The 26,201-nt window shown below is 40.6% G+C and overlaps 1 protein-coding gene across 1 annotated transcript; it reads right to left on the bottom strand.

Moving 5' to 3' along the window:
• Window positions 1–14,213: 14,213 nt before the first annotated feature.
• Window positions 14,214–26,052, bottom strand: LOC109043933 (uncharacterized). Its single transcript, XM_019061300.2, has 3 exons — window positions 24,634–26,052; window positions 22,253–22,383; window positions 14,214–14,768 (listed from the first exon to the last, which is right to left on the bottom strand). Exons 1-3 carry the CDS (start codon window positions 24,771–24,773, stop codon window positions 14,617–14,619), a joined length of 423 nt encoding a protein of 140 aa, XP_018916845.2. The 5' UTR covers window positions 24,774–26,052; the 3' UTR covers window positions 14,214–14,616.
• Window positions 26,053–26,201: the final 149 nt, after the last annotated feature.

The raw sequence follows: 26,201 nt of genomic DNA, 5'->3' as shown, positions 1-26,201 counted from the left end.
GCCCCTGTTGCAGACCTCTTGCCATACTCTATTTTTTCTGTGGACACCTAGTATACGTAATTTCTTTAAAGTTCCTTGATTTTTCTTTTCTAGCGAAAGAATGTGAAAATTTCAAGAGCTAAAATTGGCTTGCTCCTCTTCGAAAAAACAAACCAGGAAAGGAAATCGTGAAACACTGCAATGCAAATACATGATTAATTGGCCATTAATGCTACTTTAATGAATAAAAACTTCCTATTGTATTTATGCTCAACCATGTTCATGCATGGGCATGGATAAACTTGATCGAAGAAAATAATGAATAATTTAGAGTGGATATTTAAAATTAGGGGTCTCATGAAAGTTCCGGTTTGGATGGAGTTCAATGCCACATGACATATGAGTATGTCATAGTAATAGGACATGTGTTTCATTTCCATTCTTTCACCATAAATTTTTTTATTCTTTTTTTTTTTCATTCTTATAACGATCTTCAGATTATTATTTCGTTATTCCAGGAAATATAACGTCTTAGCATCGGTTTGAAATAATAGCAATGGTTATCCCGATTAGTGATTAGGTAAATCTATGCGTTTTTCTCTTAAATAAACCAATCACCACTGGCCATTTTTTAAGAGCTGAAGCCCCATCCATATCAACTAAATGAAGCCTTATTGAATTTCTCCTTCAAGTCTTTGCCTTTCATATTTTGTTAACGCATTCGCACCACACATTTTGCCCAGGATCCAACTGAAGGCGCACGAAACACACAATTCTTTGGGGTTTGCTAAGATTGGGGCTTTCCGCATCGCATTTAGGCAATTAACAATTACCGGGCGACTTGTTGAGAATTATTTGTCCCCTTGATTAGCTTGGGAGGTTAAGAGACGATCGCCACCCAAGAATCTGCTGCGAGATCCTGAAATTACATATTACTTCGTATTTGTATTAGTTTTAAATCCTCTTAAATCCCTTTAAGGCCTTAAAGTTCTTAAAATTTGCATTTGAGAGACCCTGAAGGGCCCCCAAAGCCTCAAATTTAGAACACACATCAGGGATACCTAGGGAGCTTTTGGAGCCTCAGAAGTGATGAAGGGACCCCCGACTATAGAATAACATTTTTAGAGGTGTCAGCGGTACTCGTGGGGTTTCTAAAGTTTCAAGGAGGCCCCGAGGAATCAAAACTGTAATATCCAGATTTATCAACATGAAAACATTCAGCAGTAAGTGTGGATACCCTGAATAAGATTCAAATTTAAAACATTCAGTGGTATCGGAGGGGTCCCTGAATTCTTAAAAGTGACGGAAGGGCCTTCCCAGGAATCATAACTCTCATAATCGTAAGTATTATTGGGGCCTGCGAGAAATTTAAAAAGATAGACGGGATCCCATAGTTTCGAATTTTAAAATTTATTACGATCTGTACAGCGTGGGTAGCAGGTATGAAGTAGTACACTTGTGATAGAGTACTCCCTGTCGCTTATATAATAGGTCAGTTTTGCTGATCACAGAATTCTGTTATAATGCTTGATTCTTGTAGATTAGCTAAAAATAATAAGATCTGTCTAAACAGCAACTCTGTACGTTGAATATGAACCAAGGTATCGTCCTTAAAACAGTCGAGTTTTAGACTCCTCCACCGCGGTAATGACACCCTTTCTTGGTTCCTGCTACCTTGCTTTCATCCGAGTTTCCCGTTGAACAACCAGTGTAAATGAGGCGTCACGCCGACTGATGAAAGGAAGGTGGAAGAAACCAAGGGTGTCACTACCGCAATGGATGACGTCTAAAACTCAACTTTTCAAGGGGTGATATTTCGCTTAATGTTGAACGTAGAAAGTTGCTGTTTAGACAGATCTTCTTATTTTTGGCTGATCTACAAGAATCAAGCACCAAAACACGATTCTGTGACCAGTGCAACCGACCCATTTAGTCATATCATCGAAGGCAACTCCATCAAAATGAGTGCTGAATAATGTAAGAAGGGGGTGGCATTAATCCGCTGGCCGAATGCTGAGAGCAACTACCACTGTTCTCAAGCCGCTCAAGTTGCCTATCGAGATATTTAAGGCGAACGGAAGGGAGCAAGTTAAAAACAATGCTAGTGAAGAATTAAGCCGCGACAGCAGTGAACAAACCAAGGGAACGTGGCCGGAATTTTGCGAGCTACTATTCCTGCTTGCAACTACTTGCAAGTCAATCAAAAGGTCTATCGAGATATTGAGGGCGAACTGGTCGGAACAAGTTAGAAACTGCCAAGCGTTGCATCAAGAAGTTTTCGAACAAAGTTTCATCTCGATAGACGGCTCAAAAATTTGGTTGATCATTAGGTGGATCTGCGTGTTGACTCTGAAAAATAAATTTAACAATCTGAAGACAAGAAGCACAATATTTTTGTTTATTGCTCGGTCGAGTGGAAAGGATAAATCCGACAGTTCGTATTTTCTCTCAACCTGATCATATGCTTTTTGGATTCAGGTAATTGAGTGGTTTGGTAACTTTCTTCCAAACATTGCATAATCGGAGCCTATTGCAAGAAAAATTATGATTATAAAAAGTGTGGTGATTGCAATGGCAACGTTCGAATATTGTACAGCATACATTTACTCGCGGTATGGTCCGTATGATTTGATTTCTTACAACTGGAATAGATATTTGTGTTAGTTTCCTTGTTTTTGATTTTGGGCGTCCCTTGTATGAGTTTGCCAGTCCTGAGCGCTTTTTCAAGTAATGTACTTTCAAATGTAGAATTTTAGGAGAGTAATTTTAATCTCATTTTGCGGTCATGTTTTCTTCTTCGATCATCATTATTGACCCTCTCTGTATGCGACCAGAATTTATTGAAATGTATCTCTTAGCCCTTTTACTCGCTCGTAACAGCATTTTTTGGATTTTTATAGATGGAATTATTCCTCTGTGGCATGATGTTGCAAAATTTTAGCCGAATTTTCATATTTGAAAACCGATAACCAAAATTTTGAAAAATTTATTGCCAAAAAATTCGGGACTCAATGTTTCTACGATAGCTATGGCATAGACTTGTGCCCCCTAGCATCCAAGCTCCAAAATTCAGTAATGGCATAGATAGTAGTTAACGCGCGTACTTTCCGCGCATAGAGCACAAAGAGTCGCAATGTGAGTGGGAGAGCATTTTCCAGGGCCCGAATTTCGGGACTCCGGTGTCACGCCGAGTCACTTTTTCGATACATAATCGATTGTTTGCGATATACTGGGACCCGGCCATCGAATGTAATCACAGAGGATAGGAATCACCACGTATTCTCATAGAGTACATAGAGTCGTAATGTAAGTGGGTGAGCTGGCGCCACTTTTAAGCATTTTCCAGGTCCCGAATTCCGAGACTCCTGTGTGACGCCGGGTCACTTTTTCGATACATGATCGATTGTTTGCGATACACGGGTACCCGGCCGTCCGATGTAAACAAAGAAGATAGGAATCACCACGTATTCCACACCGTCATTTTGGATCGAACATGTATCGAAAAAGTGACCCGAACTCGGCGCACACCGGGCTCGGAACTCGTCGAGTAGAACATGGCGCCTGCTCTTCCATTTACATTACGACTCTATGTACTCTATGCGTATTCTACGTCGCCATTTTGGATCGAACATGTATCGAAAAAGTGACCGAAGCTCGGCGCACACCGGGCTCGGAACTCGTCGTCCAGGACATGGTCCCAGCTCTCCCACTCACATTACGACTTTGAAACTAGCTCGCTGTACGTTAAATTTTGCAAGAATCACATTCGCTCGACTGGTGTCCGAAGTCCGAACTTCTCACCCGGACTTCGAGCAAGCCCGTTAAATTCGAGGTGTGAACCTGTGAAGCAGAGCATAAGTGCACTGCGGGAATTAACGTGCTCTCGTAATTAAAAGTCACTCACTCCGTGTTGAGATTGGAGGAAGCACGAGTAGCTTGGTTACGTGCTGAAACTTTTCACTTTGAGCACGAAGTTCCCGCACAACCTGATGATATCCCTAATCTTCTTCGTTCCACCCTCGGTGTGGGAGGGGTGTCTGAGTGAATAAAGAGCGGTCTCTAATTATTTCGGTGGCGTTAATAAGCGGACCAGTCGTACAGATCTACTTTGAGAATCCTGAAAAAAGACCTTACGTGGAGTGGGTGTACACTGAAAAAAGCTATGGCTTATAAACCAATTAGCAGTTTATATGGAACACCACTAATGGTAGTAATGGCAACATGTGATTATAGCACATATACCTTAGTTATGATATATGTATGGTTCACAGACCGAGAATTATTTGTTCATTTACGACTATTAGTGGTGTTTCATATGAACCATTAATTGGTTTATAAAGCCATGGGTTTTCTCCGTGTAGTCGGTATTATACAGTCGTTTCTCTGACGAGAGAACACTGGAAAAAAAAACACATTGGCTCTAGAGTCCAGACTCTTGAAAACACTGACAAGAAAAAATACTCTTGATTCAATCGGATTTTTGCTTGAATCAAAACGAAATCCGCTTAAATTAAGAGGCTTGGTTCTTGATTTAAGCTAGATTCTGATTGAATCAAGAGTACTTTTTCTTGTCGGTCTGGACTCCGGATACAATGTGTTTTCGTTTCCAGTGAACATAATACATTTCGACTTTGCTGTAGTTTCACCTGTAAATGTTATTTCCTTTCAGAAACTTTAGAAAGCTCCCGACTGAAAATTGGTCCGACTTAATTTCTTCAGAGCATACGCAAAAATCTGAAGAGTTTCGGACAGAAATTGCACGGTCGCTTTAATAGACAACTTTCAATAGATTTTTAATCAATCGCGTGAACGTGCTCTCGTATAATTGTCGAAGCGGCATGCGGCGAGTTAGTTTAGTGACGAACAGAGCACAAACTTGCAGCTCGAGAACTTCATTCAGTGCGCCGGTAATTGATGGCTAGGCCAACAGCGTTGCATTACTGTTAGAACATATTGAAGGCGAAGCTTCAGACATAAAATATCAATCGTACGGTAACACCGGGATGCGAGAACGCAACCGCAACGGTTTCGTGCAGGTTGCCGATTATGCGCGAAAGGGTAATCGTCAGTTACTTCGCACAAATCAGCTGATTTGTCGTCAACAAATCCCAGAAATCTCTCAGCCCGTCAGCAATAATAAACAAACGAGCATATAATGACGTATATCCTTTCAGGTTTCCCCAAAGGTAGATAAATAGTTCCTGCATAATTAACAAAATTAGCTGCCTGCGATGAAGTAAATATTTATGTACTCCGCGTAAGCACATTTTTGCCCCAATTATACGTCTTTGCATTTTTAAATTCCTCAACATTATTTTTACATGAGGCAACCAACAAACTAACCAAGTCGAATTCGAGCATTGCAATCACTACCAAAAAATTATTTGGGAGGATTGAAAAATAATCGTACTGAATTCATACAGAGTTCAAGAGGAACACTGGAAATTGGGTGTATTTATGCTAGAAGAAATAATACTTGAATTAATTATTTTGTGAACTCATCGAGCAATTAGTTAAATGAAAAAAATCATGAACAAGCATGTACAAATCCTAAATTTATAGTTCCACAGTTACTTTATTCCTTGATGAAATTTTGTTTTCGTTTTGTGCTATCGTGAACTGTATAATCAGTTATATGACTATCCATTTCTATATACATAAGCTGATTGCAGGAGTACGTATACTAGTGAGCACATTTCAATATTTTTCCTCGGAGCCATATTTGCCGCGTGGGACGGACCAAACTATCGCAGCCGCCAATAAAAATGTCACAGCATTGAAGCCTCCCTGGCTTCTGTTAGTCTGAGATCTTTTCATAACCTTTTCCTTGCAAGCTTCCGTAATACTTTCCACAGTGTCAGGAAAGTTTTTATCCATTAAAAGTGAAAATTCATAGTCATCTGCTGTCCGTGAGTGTCATCCATGTCCTGCCAAAATAATACTGCGGCATGAAACGCGCGAATTGAAATAGTGTACTAAAAAAAACGACACGACCCACAGTGGAACAAGTCAATACGAGAAGGCGGACAAAATGTGGAAACTTTAAAAGCCTATAGCTCCCTTGATACAAGACGTTGAGGTCTAAAAAATTGTGCAATTGCTTTTCTCGTAAAATTCTCTTCAAGGAACGTACCTTACAATTTAAAATTTGAGGAAATAAACATTTAAATTTGCAGTTTTAGCCTAAATATGAATGTCTAACCTCTCTCATTGACTCGATCCACTGTGCGAAGCCAGGGAGGAACACGCTTCAGGAAAGCAGCCATAAAAATTTTCGGGGTAGGTGCATAAGTAAAAATTCGGAATAGTGCATCATTAGCAGTTATTTTATACCCACTCAAAAGGAGAAGTCAATTCCACGACACAGTGCGGCCAGAGCAAAGGTAGTTTGGTTTGCTCTGGGTTCCGGTCCCTCCTCGTACAGTTTTTTTTAAGAATAAATGCGTCCAAATAAAAAATTGTTCGGCTATAAAATACAGTAATGCGCCACGACCTTGACATACGGCAAACGGTGCTTATCTTTTTGATAGTGATACGCTGAACTTAATGAATTGCATGGTAGGCTCTCTCATTTTTGCGTTCGATTATTATTCTCCAGCCATTGAAGACAAAAGTTATCAGCGAGTTTAAAATTAAACGAAGTAACGTTATATCTACCTAAGTATAAGATCGTCAACGGGTGTAGGGGTGCCTCAGCTATCGAGGCAAATTTTGAAAGAAAGCTACTAAGTCGGGTCCAAAAGTCGAAATATAAAGGAAAACATTCCTAAATTATATTACCCCTGGCAATTAATTGCCAGATGCTTATCGTAGATTACACAACCCTAAGTTTCTCTAAAATAAATATGATATTTTTACAAATACATTTTCCTCTCATCGATTCTGACTCTCTTTTCGCTATTTTTCAGCTCTATAAAGTTTCACCTTATACTTTTCCTCAATTAGACGCTTCATCAATTTTTATGCTTTTGTTTATCTCATGCGTAAGAAATTAGCTAATGCAATGCTTGACTGTCTTTTGATAATCTCGTTTGCCGTTGAGTAGCGAGACAATTTGTGAACGTTCCGAACGTTACCTCGGGATAATAGCTTTAGTCTTGCAGATCTCTTCTCTTTAACGCCCTGCAGCCGCAAGTAGGTCTCTAAACAAATTTCTTTCTCCGAAAAACTTTGCGGTTCCCTACGGCAAAATGTAAGGTCCAAGAAAGAAAAAACACCGATTTTGCCTACGCACACAGTTCCTTTCAGCATGAATACGTCCAACTGAAAGAACAACTCGAGTTCTCCTTGCCTTATTGTTGTAAGGCTGAATCATAGACAAAAAATACTGAATTCAGCCGGAGAGTGGTGGTAGGAGAGGGGGTGAAACCGCGTCTTCACATAATGCACTGCGGCCAGATGTATAGTGGGATATACCAGGAAAACTACCAATACATGCTAGTGCCTATGGATGCCTAGCACCCGTGTAGCTTCATATAGGTTTACAAATTCCTGGAAATTTTTTGTTGCCACATGCAACTCGGGTTGCCTACCCATTATCTCATCAGGAGAGCTGTGCATTGCTTAAACTGATGTCTATGACCTGAACTCATATCTCTTTCTTGGCGTATTGAAAAAAAATGAAAATAAGTGCGAGGTAAAAAAAAATTGGGTAGGTTCAGTTCACTTGAGACTGAATTTTAGCTTCAACGAAATGACTGCTGCAATTTTTTTTTTCGAAGTTGTCGATTGTGAAAATACTGAGCAACATTCTTAGTTTTCGACGTTGCAAATCTTCTGTCGATTTTTATTTTTATGAAGAGGATCTGGTCACCGTTACTGTACAGATACGTTTTAATTTTCCTGCATTTACGTTGTTAATAATATTCTATCTTAAAACATTCGAGTATGCAGTATATTTATTGGGAGAGATAAGATACGGGCGAAAATTTTCAGACACGCTACAATATGTGCTCGCGGAACGCGGGGACTCGGCAAACACTTCAACAATCAAGTATTTAAGTCTATTTGAATGGTTTGCCCTTAATTATTTCATTTTACTTTGCTTTTCCATATGATGTTTGTGTTTTAGATTCGAGGGATGAAATGAAAAACCCTTTATGCGGATGGAAGTTTTAAGTCACTAGAGAGGCTTAGAGTTTGAATGCCGAGTAGAGTGGTTCACGATTGTACACAAGAGCACCACCCACGTAAAAGTATGCAAAAACTGCACTCGTTACCACCACTGCAGCTGTGAGCTCTCCCCCGTTTTATCCGTCCCACCCCAGGGCCGGATTTACCTACTTGCCGCCCATAGGCCGCCTGTATCTTGCCGCCCCCTTCTCATTCGTTTTGAAACATCAATAAAAACCATCAATTGAAGGTACCAGCGGAGGAGGGGTGCATAAGACGCGTTTACTCGCCTTGGACACATTTTTTGGGAAAGCCCTGTCAACACTGTACTAGCAAAAGTTCACGGAACTTTGCGCGAAATTTAAGTTTCTAATCCTATCTCTTTGTGGACAAGGCTTTCTATTCATAAGAAATGAACGAAAAAATCATAAAAGAACAAAAATAAATGTGGTTTAATGATTTTAACTTCCGCCGCGCCCCGCCGCGCAGACCGCACCGTGTTTGGCGCAATGCGTGAAATATTCCGACAGTCTTGTAGGTACTATGATTTTCACGCCGACCGCTGCTGAACACACTGTGTTTGACGCAATGCGTGAAGTATTCATGCATTCTTGCAGACGCTATCCGTTTCACGCTGACCGCAGTGACCGCACTGTACTTGATGCAATGCGTGAAGTATTCGTGCAGTCTTGTAGGCGCTAATATGTGTTACATGCCGATCGATCGCCGCGCCGAGGGCTTCTCCTTTTCATCTCAAGTCATCGTCGTCATTTCTCTCCAAGTCGCGCCGTTCCAGGCCAAGTTGCGTGTTTGGTTTCTCTCTTAACTCGACTAATTAAAGGTGCTGTCACTTGTATCACTGAAAGACGGCAAAATTAGAAATTACTATACTCTCAGGAAATGAGAGATTTTGTCGCCTCTTTTCGTTTGTAATTTTTTTTCTAAATCCGATTTTTTTACCTACATTTAAAAAAATTGCAAAATTTGCTGCCCTCTAGATTTGCCGCCATGGGCCGCGGCCCATGTGGCCACCCCCTTAATCCGAGGTGGGACTCACCCCGTCTCATCTTTCCGTGTTTTGTGCATTTTCGTCCAGTTCCGATCTGTCAAACCCTAAAGCTGAAACCTGGCCTTTAACTGGCGATGAACACGTGATCTTTATTAACCAATAGGAACCGAGCCATGATTATTATACTGATTGTGAGCTTTTGAAAGCGTGTTCTAAATATTACACTGATCGGTATTAGGTGGGGATGGGGAAGAGGGGTTATCAGGGAATCGGATCACAAATTTTGGAGCCCCCGGGAAAGACGAAACGGAGTTTCCATTCAGGATGATAACGAGAGTGTCATATTCCAATTCCGCCAAATTATAGGAGAGCTGTGCGTTCTCATTTTCTTGAGCTTACGAGCAGCAAAATTCGCAAGCCCCACGATGAAGGGGATAACATGACAATGCGCTTTTGAGAGTCGGAATATACGTGTATCCAGAATTGCGACGTCGCACACTGGATCGAGTCAACGAGGAAGGTCGGACATGAAATTTTTTACTAAAACTGCATATTTTGATGTATATTTCGTCACATTTTAAGTATGAAGGGGTGCTCTTAGGAGAATATTTCATGAAAAACCAATGGAACCACTTTTAAAGGCGCGTTCTTTCTTGTACAAACGGAGTTATAAATTTGTGAAGTTTTCAAATTTTGTCCGCCATCTTCCATTGACTCAATCTATTGTGCGTCGCAGATTTATTAATTCATTACATGTTTTCAAATGAAAACCGGTAAATTTTCTCCCTGAAAATTAGCAACGATTTTTCTCACGCTATTCAAGATTTGGTGAAAATTTAAAACAATTACGTCGTTCATTTTACTGTGAAGAAAACCCCCCGAGCAATTCGAGAGATACCTACACGCGTTTCCACACTCTCAGCATTATATATTGACTTACCTAAAGTAGTATAAGTTCAGTTCCCATTCTTCCCTCCAGCGTCGTAACGTACATTCAGGCTCCTTTCAAAAGAGTTATCGACGCGTTATCGAGGTTTACAACGCTGTCAGACTTTCAGCCATAATTTATTTTTAGAATGAAAAAAAAGTGCTCAGCGTCATTTCTGATTCTTTTCCCTGTGTGAAGAGTCAGGGCCGGATTAAGGGGGTTGCCACATGGGCCGCGGCCCATGGCAGCAAAATTAGGGGGCGGCAAATTTTGCAATTTTTTTAAATGCAGGTACACAAAAAATCGGATTCAGAAAAAAATTACAAACAAGAAAAGGTGACAAAATCTCTAATTTCCTGAGAGTTCAATAACTTCTAATTTTGTTATATTTCGGTGATACAAAAGACTGCGCACCTTTAATTAGTTGAGTTAAGAGAGAAACCAAACACGTAATTTGGCCTGGAGCGGCGCGGCGCAGAGATATGATGACGAGGACTTGAGATGAAAAGAAGAGGCCCTCGACGCGGCGGTCGGCATGTAACACTTATTAGCGCCTACGAGACTGCATGAATACCTCACGCATTGCGTCGAACACAGTACGGTCAACAGCGGTCGGCGCGGCGCGGCGTGAAACGCACAGTGCCTACAAGACCACATGAATACTTCACGCATTGCGCCAAACACGGTGCGGTCTGCGCGGCGGGGCGCGGCGGAAGTTAAAATCATTAAACCACATTTATGTTTGTTCTTTTATGATTTTTTCGTTCATTTCTTATGAATGGAAGGCCTTGTCCACAAAGAAATAGGATTAGAAACTTAAATCTCGCGCAAAGTTCCGTGAACTTTTGCTAGTACAGTGTTGACAGGGCTTTCCCAAAAATGTGTCCAACACGAGTAAACGCGTCTCATGCACCCCTTCCCCGCTGGCACCTTCAATTGATGGTTTTTATTGATGTCTCAAAATGAATGAGAAGAGGGCGGCAAAATGCAGGCGGCCCATGGGCGGCAAGTAGGTAAATCCGGCCATGTGAAGAGTATTCTTTGAAAAGTTGGTGCAATAAAGTTAGTTTGTGCTCAATTTTTGAAAAAATGGCGAGAGTGGAGATTTTGGAACACCGCGAGTGATAGTGATATAGATGGCCAAAGGGCGAAACCACGCATCTCCGCTTGCGACGCCGCAGGCTTTCTGTCGTACATTATTTTTTCCTCAGAAAACTAGGTAACGTAATTTCTTGAAAACTTACTTGATGTTTGCCCTCTATTAGCAGAATATTCTGTACAAATTGCAAGCTATAATTTTAATTGGCTTGTTCTTTCTTCTACGAAAATATTAAATAGGAGCGGAGATTTTGAAACACCGCACTGGTTTCGCACTATGGACAATGGACATAGATTCGTAAGTTTTTATAGTTTCACCGCCATTGTGCGTTATGGCATATTAATGCCTGAAAGTCCTCAATTCCATCCGAACCGAGTTGTTTAACAGAGATGAACCAAGTGACCTAAAGATCAAACCGAGAAGAAAACTCTCAAAGGTTTTTTTCTCCCTCCATCAGACTCGATACTGGAGATAAATTTTGAGGCCTGTTTCGACTTTGAAAATATTCTCTCGACTCTGGATTTTGAACAGGGGAAGATGTGCAGCTGGCCAAGATCAAAATCCAAAAGTACTGCACTGAAAAAAAATTCTCGTCGTTTTTACCAAGGTCCGTTGGTACCTTTACCATCTCACTTTTTTTTACCAATTATTGGTAATTTTACCAAGACAGACTGGTAAGCTTACCTAATAACCGGTATTTTTACTGTTTTATTCAGGTAAGAATACCACTTTTATTGGTAATCAATTCCCAGTAACTTTGCCATAATTCTACCACAGTCGATAAAAAATATTGGCGTTTTTACCAAGGTCCAGTAAAATTACCGAGAAAGTTCAATAATTTTACCGAGATTTCTTGGTAAAATTACCAATTCTATAAATGGTAATTTCACCAAAAAAAACTGGGATCAAATAGAACACTGAATTCTTGGTAATTTTACCCTTTTCTTAGTAAATATACCGAGATTTTTTTTTCAGTGTGCTATCTCATTTTCCCCCGAAATGTGTTTTGGTTCCTCTCAATAAAGTTCAGCCCAACTGGTTGGGAGACGAGAGATTACGCGGCTCAAACGGCTGTATTTAAAATCGCCGCGGATGTTCGCCTTGGAGCATCCAGACATTACGAGAAGCTTCATGGAAGTTTCTGCGAGAATTAACGGGGAAAAACTTACGTCAATCCCCCGGTGATTACGGAAATTCTGTTTACGGGTAGGATTCTGGTACATCCACACCAAAACGCGGACAAAAAACACCCGTAAGCCAAGCGGCTCGACCGTGCAATACCTCAACGTTCAATTATTCGAGGCGCTGCGTGGATGCTTCAATATTCCCGAGGCACGGAGAAATTAACCGTTCTGTTTATTTCTACTGGATATGAGTTATTTAATATTTTCCTCAGACTTCACTCTTTATATGACATGCGTCATTGTGTTTGAACTTTATTTTTTTTTTCCTTTGATTAGTTAAGTTTTTCAGCCCGGTTTTTTCCCATTTCTTTTTCAACATCCATCACGCAGCATCGAGGCAAATACATCATTTTGCATGCGTTTTTTTTTGCGTGTGGAAGTAATCACGGGTGGCATGCCTCTCGCTTGAACGGATTATTTTTTATCATAGGTGCCGGATCGCGAATGAACGTGTTATCTCTTCATGAATGAAGTTAGCGAACGCACCTAAGGAATGCCCTCCTAAAATGAACGTATTTCTGGCAAACGGCACTATGTGCAGTATGACGTGAGCCCTGTCGTGCATATGTCCTTATGGCTGTCAGGACTCGTGTCTTAATGTACATAGTTCCGCTCGGCAGAGATACGTCCAAATGAATTGCGATTGAGGTATTCATACAGTTCCCATTCTCATACATGCTGTGCCCTCGCATTTTTTGCTCTGCGAACAAATTTTTTTGTTGCGATTGCAAGCATGCAGGCATCGGTGCAATGCCGATTGACGATTTATTCGTACCAATGGAATGTCATCGATCGCAAAGTTTGGGTGTGCGTTCGATTTCGGATAAATATCATGGTTTATTTACATACTCTGCAATTTAGGGATAAGGCTTCCTAGATGAGATGGAGTCAGGAAAAATGTGCCTGAAGTTGGCGGAAGAGTCGATTCTGCATCTAGCGGATGACCCTTTGATAATTATTCAAAGTTTTGGGATGGAAATTGGACAATTTGAGGAAATACTGTAAACAATTACCCTCCCCGTCGCCAAATGTTTAAACAGATCGGTTCAAAGTCTCATAGGTACAATTATTAAGAATGCTAATCACGGGCTTGAAATTTTGACTTGAAGTTCTTCGCAGTGCTTTTATTAAAAAAGGCTTAGCTTAGGAAATTTGAAAACTAGATGTTTTACTTGAAACTGATTTTTTGCTGTCCTATAAACAGTATGAGTTTCCATCTAAAGGCACATTTTACCTCACTCCATCAGATATATCCTGGCAAGCAGCATTCAGAATTCTTTTTTTAGAGATTATAAAAAGTTTAGCGATGGTGTGATATCGCGATACCGATATCGCTCCATGAGATTTTGTTCACATTATTTTTGAGTTCATGCTTGGGCTAACTAACATCAAACTTGCTCTCATATTACATTTTTGAGCCCTGTCTCTACTTCGCCTGTCGATCCGATTTTTGTAATATAACCCGAATATAACCTGTAGTATTGAAATAGTGTAGTTACTCGAAATGATTTACCCTTCTGCATTGAGAGTTTCCGAGTCGATTGATTGGTTGTTTGACTATGATCTCCGTATGAACTCTGAGCCGATACCTATCTTACCTATAGTAATTATTTCTGTAAACTGGATATGAAACTAGTAATGATGTAATCCAGCTAAAATTCGAATTTTGTTGGGACTTAAAATTGAAGACCTCTAATTGAAATTTGAATATTTGTGATCCAAAAATGTAATTACTAACTACGACATCAATAATTTTATAGTAACAGAGAAAAAGACTGTTCTATGATCATTTGAACATCATAGTGCTTCCCGGAGGATAATTTTCGCTAATTTTCTATTTGTTGTCGTTTGCATGTAGAATAGGTACTGCTTTTAAAGAGTTAAAAAATGTGAATAGACAAGTCTATTGATCATGTATATTAATTTATTTTTATTTCTGTTCACTTATAGTTTACCTAATTTACAAATGAATATAAGAGATCAAATTAGTAGGATATTTTTAGAATTCACCCACGCAGGGCTGAGGAGTGTTTCACTACTACAAGTGAAAAAACTGGGAGCATTCGAGTTATTTTACATCTGAGTATTATTTTCTTTTTTACAATTGTCATGGAGGATTCGACCTTCAACAAGGAAAAGTGGAAATGCAGTTTTTCGGACGTATTTGAAATTCGTTTGAGGGCGAAAGATCTATGCCTATAGGACAGGAGAGTAGTTGAGATCGTAGAAAATAAACTTTTGTTTTGTGTATTACAAATTATAATTATTTTTATCAGTCTCTGACATAAACTTATAACTAAATTCTTCAAATAAATAAGAGCGTAGAAGCTAAGGTTATAAGGAGGCAGTCAAAAATCGTAGAGCATCCTTGGTTACGACAGTCAGCCTCATGAATCTCAATTCCACCATCAACATGTTGAGTATTGTGGCAAGCTCGAGTGACGCAGTCGGTACAATCTGAAACAATATAACGCATAAATTTAATTTGTATAAATTCACAAATACTGGACGAGAGGCGTAAATAATTACGCTTGCATGTATGCAGGATGATCGCGAGATGGGGATAAGCTCTCCTTTGGAATTCTGGTCTGTTTCGGTGGATACAAACCGAGCATCTGTGACGTTAGGAGTTGGACGTGAGTTTGTTTACATGCATCAAGTGTTTCCTGACGGTAAACGTAATTTCAAACGCTGTTTGCGGTTTATGTCGAAGTTGATTTGACGTGACTCCGGCAGATTCCCTGCGGTGTGGCGCGTAGGACGAGGGAGGCATGGAAATCTTGATTGAGCATTGAGCAATAAAAGATAGACTCGGCAAGATCGATCATGCGCGCCTTCTCAGGAGCTGGGAAAATTCCCGAGAAAAGTTTGAGGAGTTAACGAAAAAAGCTTTCTGAGCGCTGGTGTATTTTTGCCAGTTTATTTATTCCGCATTACAGTAAATACGTTTAATACGTGCCCACGGGTGGAATAAAAGGATTTCCTCCCATGAGCTTAAAATTTGCCAGAGTGTTCACTCTGATAGTTTTCCATCCCTAACAACGTACTCATCTGGAGGCTAGTCACGTCACTATCCTCTTTGCTATCGGCAAATTTCGACAAATCCTGAAAGTTCCTGAAAATATTGTTGTCATCAAACTGAGAATCACAGCGGCGCTGTATGACACAGTCTTACTGATTATCAGGAAAGAATATGGTGTGGCATTTTTGCGTCTGGTCATTATGAATATAAAACTGATATTTTTAATTCTTGTTTTTAAGCGTCTTATACAACAAGCGCGCATACCGTATACCTATGATTTTTACCGGTACTGCAGAATATTTTGCATGGTGACGTAATGATGGGAAAGACGCAACCGCGGTCAGAATATCAAGGGCTATAAATTATCAATGGAGCGCATGCGAAAAAGTGTCAAAATTATGCGGATAACCTGCCAAGCAGGATTCTGCATGGACCTTGCGGCTCGTCTTCTACCCGGACTACGCTCGAATTTTTCCTCCTTTTTCCCGACGTACAGAAAAATGTGTGTGGAAATGGGTTTACTGGCTTTTGAAGGGTGACAGTATTCCGCAAAGCCATGACCGAAATAAAAACCATTGATTCAATACTCGTCTTGATGAAATTGGCACTGAGTTTTCGAATTCATTGCTCGTATTATTAAATGCACGACGAGTGCGTAGATGTGAGTTGGTGTCGGAAAGATCCCGGATTAGTAATACGTCAGTCTTGATCTAAAATTTACAAGCGGATTAACGATTCAATAGCATCTTTTGCCGACTTATTACGATCCGATCCCCTTAAGCAACGAGGATATGGGTTACCTCAAAAGCAGGTTTTGGAACAAAATAGCTGGTGTCAATGATCGATCACCATTGCGTATCCGGGATTCTAAAAGGGCACCTATACCTTTTCTCTCAACATGTAGCATCGAATGTTACATTCATCAAACTAAATTGATTTCATTTTATTTTTTATGACGTTAGCTTGGATTGTGCAAAAACTAAATTATGCATACTACTTGATACAAAAATTGTGTGCATAGCTCAAAAAACAGAAACGGGAACCCAGGAGTTGCCACAGTCAGCATGAGTGGCAGACCAATGAGTCAAGTTCAGACATTAACCTACAAAGAAATATTTTACGGAAAGGTTCAGCAAGGTCAGCCACTTCGCTCCACATTTCTCCGATGATGAAACTATGAACAGTGAAGTATACGCCGTGCATCTATAGACCAGAGAATCCGGCATTATACAATACTTATCTTACTCTTCGATCTACATCCTAGGAAACGCACATTCCGGCGGAAGAACACAATTCTCGGGAATTTTTACCCCGAACCCCCCCCCCCCCCCCCCATTGGAAAATTGTCGGTTACGGCATTGAATATAGGCGCCAGATTTCTCATTAGTCCAGAAGCACGAGGCAAAAAGTGTGCATCGCTGCTAACCCAATCGATTTCGCGCACAATTAAAAACTACGATTAGTTCTAAAATTTGTCGGGATGCGGGAGGGCTATAGTAGTATACACGCTATAAGTCCGACTTTGAAACCTGGGCTCTCGGATACAAGCTAGGGGTTTTTCCTGTCTTTAATTATGGATGTCCCAAAGTCCAAAGCTAATTTCGACGGTGAAACTCTGAAACGACGTATCTCGTTTAGCGACGTTGCAGACCTCCTGGCATACTTTATTTCTTAAAAAACTAATCAACGTTTATTCTTTAAAATTTCCATGATTTTACTATGTGCGCTAAAAGCAACTTTCGAAAGAGTTCTAAGAAAAGAGCGACTATAGTTAAAAAAGTCTATCAAAAACCACAATCATGGACAGACTGCTGAACTTGACTAAATTAAGCTCAAATTGGATATATTTAAATCCAAATGACCTATCTCCATCGTGTCTTGGGACTTATGAACCTTAAGATCATGCCACGAAGATTAGGGCCCTTGAGACAATGGAGATAGGTCCTTTTGATTTGCGTCTTGCGTCCATGTTGTCGAGTTCCCTGGGCCTGGATTTTGAGATCTCCGGTCGCAGCGGCTGATTATGAGGGGTGGTGGAGGAGAGAGGCAACCCGGAACTCAGTTCATCACTTTAGCTGCCACTCAGAATTAAGCGTTGAGGCTGAAACGCTGAACGCCTCTGCTTTGAACTACGCCCGTGTTAAAAATCGTCCATATAGCCACATTAATGTTTGCACGACCTTACTGCGAGGCGTTTAAAACGAACTAATTCCACCACCGATCTATTCATTGATTTTTTTTGTTACACTTCACTACTTTACCAACATAACTTTTTAATCTTTTAAAACTGAACAAAGATTTTCGTTTTTAGGCGTTTTATTTAAAAGATATCCTGCAGCCTGATTGTTAAAATTTTGTGTTTGTCGAGTAGAGATAGATGACATAGGTTAAAAGGCGCAGCGTGATTGGTCGGCTATGTCTTATCGCTGTTTTGTCGTGCCTATGTCGGGTGAAACTCACGACAGGCTAAAGGCACCTCTTAAGTATCTGACATGTCGTCCACTCCACCTAACAAAGGCACGATTAAGCAGCGATTAAGACTAAGCCGACCAATCACGCTCCGCCTTTTAACCTATGTCGCCTATGTCGACAAACACAACATTTCAACAATCAGGCTATTAGCCTTGGAATGGAGCTGAGAAAATTGGGGAGAGGTACTCTACAGTTTTTCCCTCCGTAATGAGATTTCCATCCGACAGAAAATGTCACCGACGGCTGTGACGTAACGTCAACATGTTTATCTCGACAGAACTGGCTCGACTGGAAACGGTCCCTTTTCCCACTGATGATCACATAATATAGGTAAAATATAAGCATCCGCACCGGAGGATGTGCTCAGGCATGGACTATGACGTATGCGGGCTGGCCCGGCGCGGCCGCGGCGTTGCGACGCATTAAACTTGTTTACAAAGTAATTAAACGTGGACACGGGAATGTGAAGCCGGCGGACGGACTCGGAAGCTAGGGAAAACCTCTATGTTCGGAGCACCATGCTGCCATCCTAAGGAAGAACGCCGTATCAACATTCCAGAGTTGCCAAATTTCTCCGGATAAAGTGTTAATTTTTGAGGAAAATTATGAATATTTTTCTTTGAAATTTTCAGACGTTTCAGATCAAATTATGAACGAAATTAGCTGAGAAATCGGCAGGCAAATATGCAAAAATTGTCCTGAAAATTAGTGATTTGCCGGAGGGAATTCGGCAACGCCCGGAGGCTCATACGACGTTTTTCCTTAGCATGGCGCGGCGTCAATCACCTTGGACTTGGCGAGCCAACGACATCAGCGGGTCGATTGTTGAGTCTTTATAGAATGAGCTTGATCGATAAAGCCCTATCTTGGCAATGCTATGTATCGATCAAGGTCATTCGATAGCGAGTCAACAGTCGACCTGCAGCAGCCACATTATTTCGACAGCGACACGACCACTTCCTCCCGCCTAGGAATGTTGATCTTTTCGTCGGGTGAAGGCACCTCCATCGCCATCGTCGACGTCGAGTCTCGAGTGGACCAAGATAAAAATAAGATGGAAGACCGCGTGGCGGCGCGGATCCTAACACGCGATTCTGGTCTATGATGACGTCAGTCGAGAAGAAGCTGCGCACCTGAGATCCGAGAGCGTCACCTCTCAGCAGGTTGTTCACATCCTGACGTCTCGCCGTCCTCTTCGTCGCCCATCCCGCCCGGCAGGTTTTCTAGACCTCGTCATAACAGTAGATTCGGACAAACGCTCGGTTATTTGTAGCTATCTGCGTCAGAGGTTTTTTTTTTAGCTCGCGATCATTGTGCGGCCAAGTGACCTGCTGACAGGCAAGATGGCTAAGATTTTCGCTCCTCTGGCGGAAGGGCGTATCTCAATTTGTGCATGAGCCCTAGAAAGCGTGGATTTACACGTAGGACAGGACTCACGTGGAAATTGAGGTACGCCCTTCCGCCAAAAGGACGACGAAATTTTCGCCGTTCCTTCACAAAATGTGTGCCTCCGAGAATGACGGTCTATGAGAAAACTGACGGCATTGGCCCTCGTATACTCTGAATAGAGTTGTAATTACCAGAGCATGAACATCGAGAAAAAAAGCTGAGTAGAACACTGAAAAAAGACTTCGGCTGTAGAAGACGTACTTACACGGACTGTATTGACATACCGTCTGCGTTCCGGGCTCAGAGGCCGAAAGTTCCGGGTGTACGATTCGGATAAGTCGAAGCTACAGCAGGACTACTATTCCTAGCTCATTTTAGAGACAATTTTTAAGTGTCACTAGGTTCCCTTTACAGATAAGCGGTTTTGTTTTTATGTAGAAGGCAGAAACAGTAGTTCCCTATTCTGCCGTGCTAAGGAAGAACGCCGTATGAATATTCGAGAGTTCCCAAATTTCCTCCGATAAAATTTGTATTTTGAAAGGAAGTTAGGCATGTTCTACCTTGAAATTTTCACATATTTCAGATTAAAATGCGAACACTAGTGTCTGAAAAATTGGGATAAAAATATTCATAGCTTTTCCAATAAATTTGTATTTTATCAAAGGAAACTTGGCAACGTCTGAAGGCTCATACGGCGTTCTTCCATAGCACGGCAGCAGGAATATGTTGATTCATCGCACGGAGAACGTATCCTCAAGATTTCCAGAAGCCCGGGGATAATTGCAGGGATCGGGTGCAGAGGAGTCTCGTTCGTTTTCGAGCCGGCGGGGCAGCGGGGTTTTAGGAGCTTAAGCGTCGACGTCGGCAAAAAAACGTGAGACAGGGCCCGGGAAGCCGGGTCGGCGGGAATCGTGAGCCGAGTGCAACTTTTTCGAATCGTTTCAATTGGCACTCATTGGGAGCGACAGCGGAGCCTCCATGAATCCAATTCACCTAATTGGTCCGTCCCATTGAGATCTGTTACAGCCAATTTAGCTAAATCACCGGAATATCTCCAATTCAAAGGCCGCCCATGTCTCCACTGTGGATACATTCAACTCCGCCATGCAAATACGCGACAATGAAACTCGCTTTAATGAACCATCAGCGTTGATCTCCAGACTCTCCGGGAAATTCACATCACACGCGGCTCAGAGATACACTCATTGGTGTCTATATTGGTCTAAATAGTTTATAAAAACATTAATATGTGGAATTAAAGATAACTTTAGATAAGTTTTTAGATTATTAAGATTATAATTTCATTAATATCCTCAACTATAATTTTATTAACAACGACAAACACGATAATTTAAAAAAAACATAAATATTATAATTGAGTAAAAAATAATATTAATATTATATTAAATTATATCATTGGTGTCGCCAGAAATTTTTCATGGGGGGGGGGGGTGGACGCAAAAAAATCCCTGAAAATCGTGAAATATTACGTTATTTCTTTCGGAAGAATGTCCAGCCATGCTACCGGGATAGCAAAGGAAGCAGCAAGTGAAATTCTGTATGAGCCATGACCAGCACTTGTTTTTACGTGTCTCGAGGCTCATCCACGCATGCATTTACTGCTCTCTTCGCTATCACAGCAGCATTGCAGGGTCTAACACCCGACTACGCTAGTATGCTGCATTTAGACATGTTTGATAATATCTATAATAGAATTTTCATTGATTCTATCTTTTACTAATTAGACAGGTTCTCTGAAGAAGTCTAGAAAAGACGATCAAAATTTCGCCAGGACAAAAAAGTAACAGTGCTTCGCGCTCGTTTTGGAAATGGTAAACATATTTTCGACAGGATACAAAGGTTACGTCCGTAACAAATTAGATACATTATCGTCGTTTAATGTTTCACACGGTAGCGTTTGGATTAGTCAAATACAGGATATCCTGTTAACTTTTTAACAGAGATTCCTATGTTCCTATAAATTTCGATTACGGTATGGGTATCTTTTTTTTTTTTATCGAAATAGGGTCTAAAATTTGACAACTTAACTTGGTATTTTTAGCGACGGTTTTGCACCATTCAGCGAGCCTAGATGATGGTCGATCAGAGGTTTTTGAAAGCCCTCACGTACGGACTCGGGAAAATCTCAGTAATTAATGAAATTGCCACTAATCGCCGCGCGATGGAAACAGAGGAAAACTGTCAAGATGCTCAGCTATATCCACCAGGAGTAACTCGCATAACTTTCAAGCTTGGATTAAACGATGAAAATCATGCTCCTTTTGAATTTGGCCGGGGCCGAATTATCACGTGTTACATGTAGCAATGTTCACGTGAATTTTCAGCTACCCTATCACATTCATTAAAGTTTTTAAACCTGACTCTTCCACACTACTTGCTTTATAGCATTTAGACGCACCTTTTTGCGTCCGCTTCTCTTGCAAATGGATGCAAGGATGAAAATCGGGTGTCATTCATTTATACAAAAAAGAAAGAAAAAGTAAGATCTATTTACAACCGTGCCTAAACTTTCCAACTTATAGCGACTAGAAGTTTGCTTGTAGAGAAAAATTGTTGAGTTAGAGGACCTGAAATTCGTGGTGACATAGTGTTCAGGTTTATTAATTACAGTAATCGACCCCTCAAACTATGTTCAAGGGACCTTGGAGGACAATAAGGGACACAAGTGCGGTTTTTGAAAAAAAAATGAGAAATTAGTGGTTTCAACTAAAACTAGTCTTAACACATATTCCGTGAAAAATTCACAACTTAAATCCAATTTTGAGCCTTAAAATGTGAATTTACACTTCTTTTCCGCCATAAAGCTCCACGTAATATTTTGAAACTTTAGACACAAGTATTTCTCAAAATCTCAAAAACTATACACTTATACGCCTTGCCCTCCAAACCCCTCATGTGTAGGTAACAGCAGCCAGTATAAATATAAAAATTACATCAATTCGATCTAAAGTAGTAGTCATCAGATGACTATAATCTTTTTTTCTCTAGATATTTCATTACGTCTTTCACAAAACTACGGAAAAAAGTAAAAACTTACCGGTCCGATAATGAAGTCCTGAATCCGGCTGCTTTGAATAGTGTGCACCTTCAACATCTCTACGCTCTGTACTGGGTGTACAAAAATCCCATGCAAAGAGTGAGGGGATCCAGTTGATTGAGATTAGCAACCTGAAATCAAACCATCAGTTAAATGTAGTAACATAGTCCTTAATGCCTTTGGAAATTCCAAGTAAAACAACTCAAAGAACCAATGAGGCAATAAGCCTCGCTCTGGTGAGTCTATAATTTTTACTTCTTTTTTATTTTATTTTCTGTTCATTTGATAGGGGTCAGCACCTCCTCGTCGAGAAAGCACTGTTAGATAATATTGACTCTCAAATTTTGCTGCAATAAATTAAGTTCTCATAGACAGTTTACGAATTTGATGTAAACTTTAGAACATGAGAAGTGAACATCGACTTCATACCATCCGCCCAAGCAGAGTACACAAGATAATAAGCATATATTCTCGATTATTTTAGCGAACTGCGGGACCTTTCAAATCTGAGGTCAGGTGATAAATGCTGATTATTCTTCATTCAGAACCGATATCTTGCATCAGGCGTTTGTAATAATTTTCTTTCTCAAACTCGAGAAACGAGAAAAAAATTTTCAATACTTCACCAAGATGGTTTTGATATTAACACCTTGGATGCAAAATATCTTTAAACTAGAGAAGCATTTTTAAAATATTTTAGTGAATATTTATTAACCAATTTTCAAAATAAATTTATTTTCTTTGTTTGTTCGATTATAGTGTTTTTCAGGGTGTATTTTCTAGCACATCCCCCATATAATATTCAGACGGTCTCCGTCGGTGAATTGTAAGTAGATACGTTGTTAGAATCACTTTGACTTATGCAATTTTTTGATAGTCTGAATTTTAGTCGTATGAGGGTCGAGTGCGAATTTGGATTTCAGCGCATTTACCGCACAATTAAACGATCATGAATGTAAGAGCTACTTTTACGCTGTTTTTCACCAAACTGCTTCATTTTATTTCCCATCGAGAAGAAGCAGATGAACAGAGAGAAGAAAAATGGAAATAGAGAGGAGACGAAGGATAAGAGGATAGTAAGAAGAAATTAGACATATTTAGGAGATACGAGAAGGAGGAAGAAGAGGGGCAAAAAGAAATGAGAGAAAAGTGAAATAGTGGTACTATGGTGAAATCGCACGCCTACTCGGAATGCAGGCAGAAAATAGCTTCTTACAAAACGGGAAAAGATTACATTTTCGCCATGTCAGTTTTCCTTCAATTCCATTGTAGGCAACACGAGCTCTCACGTGGTCGAATAGTGGTATCGTCGTGAAATGATGCGATCACTCCAAAACAATCCAAAAATATGTTTTATCAAACTGGAAGAGGCTAGATAAACGCCATGTCAATTCGCCTTCAATTTTCAATGTAGGCATTGCGAGCTCCTTCGTGGTCAAATAGTGGTATCATCCCCCTTGTAATAGTCAAGCGGTCTTTTTGTCGAGGAATATTTTGTAGACATGAGTACTTTTATTATGATCGCCTCAACTAATTCATCATTTTACTCATCAGTCAATAAAGTGATCATTTATTTCAATTCTAATCTATGGCAAAGCATCTTCTAAACCCGCGAATTCAATCACAAGCCTCCCGCTAGTCATTCATATATTGATGATTGATAATAGCAGCTCTTTTCAAACTAGTTATGAAGTTAAAAATCGAAATTCATTAGTAAGGAATTATTTACTTGTATCTTTCCTATCTGCTTTTCATAATGGTGAGTAATTTAACACGAAAGAGCAAGCAACAGGAAAAAGTTAGTTAGGACTTAAATTTCTCCGGGTAGACGGTCAGGAGGGAATAGAAAGGCGCTCAGCTCACCCTGCAAAGTTTTCATTGAAAAGGATCGGTGAAAACTTTCCTCCAATTGAAGAAAGGTTAAGACATCACCGAATGTACAGAAAAGCACAAGGAATCCCGAACTTCCGCAATTCATTTTTTCAGCATGGAGGGAAATTCACCCCGAAACATTTTCAGAGTATGATGGGAGAGGAGTATTGGAGCATTTTTAAAATGACAAAAATCAAATCTATGAATAATAATTGATTCAGAAGTTCTTAAGACTCTTCGACTATACCTCTGATCTCTAGAACTTTTATCGGTAGAGCCAATTTCCGTTCCCCTCCGACTAATGTAATTAGAAGCTCTGAGCAGTGGAAAAATTAATTTCAGGAATCAAGCTCATTTTTTGGGAAGATGCTGTGTTTGTGACCAAAAGTTTATGAATTAAAACGTGATAGAGCTATATATATATTAATAGTGTAAAAAATTGCCGGAAATAGCAGTGATAAAAAATAATTAAAAAAGGAAACAGACGCGAGGCAAGTGCATTAACTTACCATTGTGTGGAGCAATAACCGAGGTATTGCGGTGTCAACGTGTTGACCTTGCGGTCAGATCTGGGCCCACAATTTCGGTGTTGGCGATTCCGGCTTACTTCTTCTACATCGTGATCCTGACCTATCTGCGCTACTTCCATAGACACACATCCGCAATCGTTGGGCTGGTTTTATTGCTCCAGGCTTCATTACTTTTCCGCTTGTAACTGGTGCTCGAAAACAGATCTTCCCGAAACATTTGTTCGATGTGTCCAATGCCCATGAGAATTTGACGTGGAACTTGACCGATTCAATAAAGGCATTTCTACCGCCATATCCAATAGATTATTATGCGTGATAATCGTTCCTTCCGCAATATTCGTTTCAGAAGCCTCCATTTTTTATGACGAAGAAGAAGAATCAGGTATCGATAACCGAATGAATTGATTCTAAACGCAAACGATTCAGTTCCATTTTCTTGACTTTAGGGCACCAAAGTAAGGCATTCGATGCGCCCGCAACCTTTTCAGTTTCCATGAACTTACATGTGCTGTGAAACCCTTCAAAAGATTCGCTTGGGGCTCTCCGTTTTGCGTCGGTCGACTAATGTTTGGCGTACTTACGTACTGACATTGATTTAGATGAACTTGGGATAAAAGGGGTTTGAGATCATTTCCCGTGCCATCGAATCAAGTGAGGCATTTTGAGAGCGGGGAAAGCATGCACTCGTCGTGCACGAGACTCTCGTATTCTGAGCTGGAATTCTCACCGAAGAGAGGTCTTTTCAAAGCCTGAATTCGAGCGAAATGCCGTTCCAGTAATCGGATTCGCTCTCTGAAGGAACCACTCCTCTCGAAATGCTCCCATCCGTAAGTCATCGGAATGAATAAGCAAATATTACATACAATAAAACTGAACATTCACTTGCTCGCGCACATGCTTTTCTCACTTTTCATTTTGTGCATGTTGGTTTTGGACTTTTTGATGAAGGCACTTTTGAATTTGTCCATTATTTTGTTCTTCTCGTTGTTGTTCAGGTCCGGCAGGAGGAAGCGGTCGATGATCTGCCTGAAAGCAGAGTGCTTTCTGTTCAACGGGTTCGGATACATTTTGATCAGCTCGTTGGTTTACTCGGTAGAAAAATACACAAAGCTTACAGTCACAAGCTCGGTCGGTGGAGAATTTTTTTCAAATTTGACGTCCGAAACGAAGCTACACTGTCCAGAACTGAGGAAACAAACGTTTGTCACTAAGGCAGGAAAGATAATGAACACTGAGTACCGATAGACCGAAGTTCCAAAATCGTCAGGAAACTTAAATCGAAATAATATCGCAAGCGATGATACCACGTGGGAAACTTGTGTACGAATTCAAAGCTAAGCTCTAGTGGATTAGATCTTCCAATGAATTTTCAAGAACGACTGCTGGCGGCTGCGAAAATGCCGGCGGTTTTATACCCGACCGCGCCGCGAATCGTCCGACTCGGCTAATCGTGAGCCCTGATCTGCATTTACGCCCGCCCTCCCCGCGTCTCACGGCTCATCCGTTGACTTCTCCTCTCGCGGTTCGCATTTGCATCTGAGCAGTCA

Source organism: Bemisia tabaci, chromosome 3 (assembly GCF_918797505.1).
Source record: "Bemisia tabaci chromosome 3, PGI_BMITA_v3".
Lineage (NCBI taxonomy): Eukaryota > Metazoa > Arthropoda > Insecta > Hemiptera > Aleyrodidae > Bemisia > Bemisia tabaci.
Note: the sequence above shows the minus strand (reverse complement) of the source record. Positions and strands in the feature narration are given on the sequence as shown.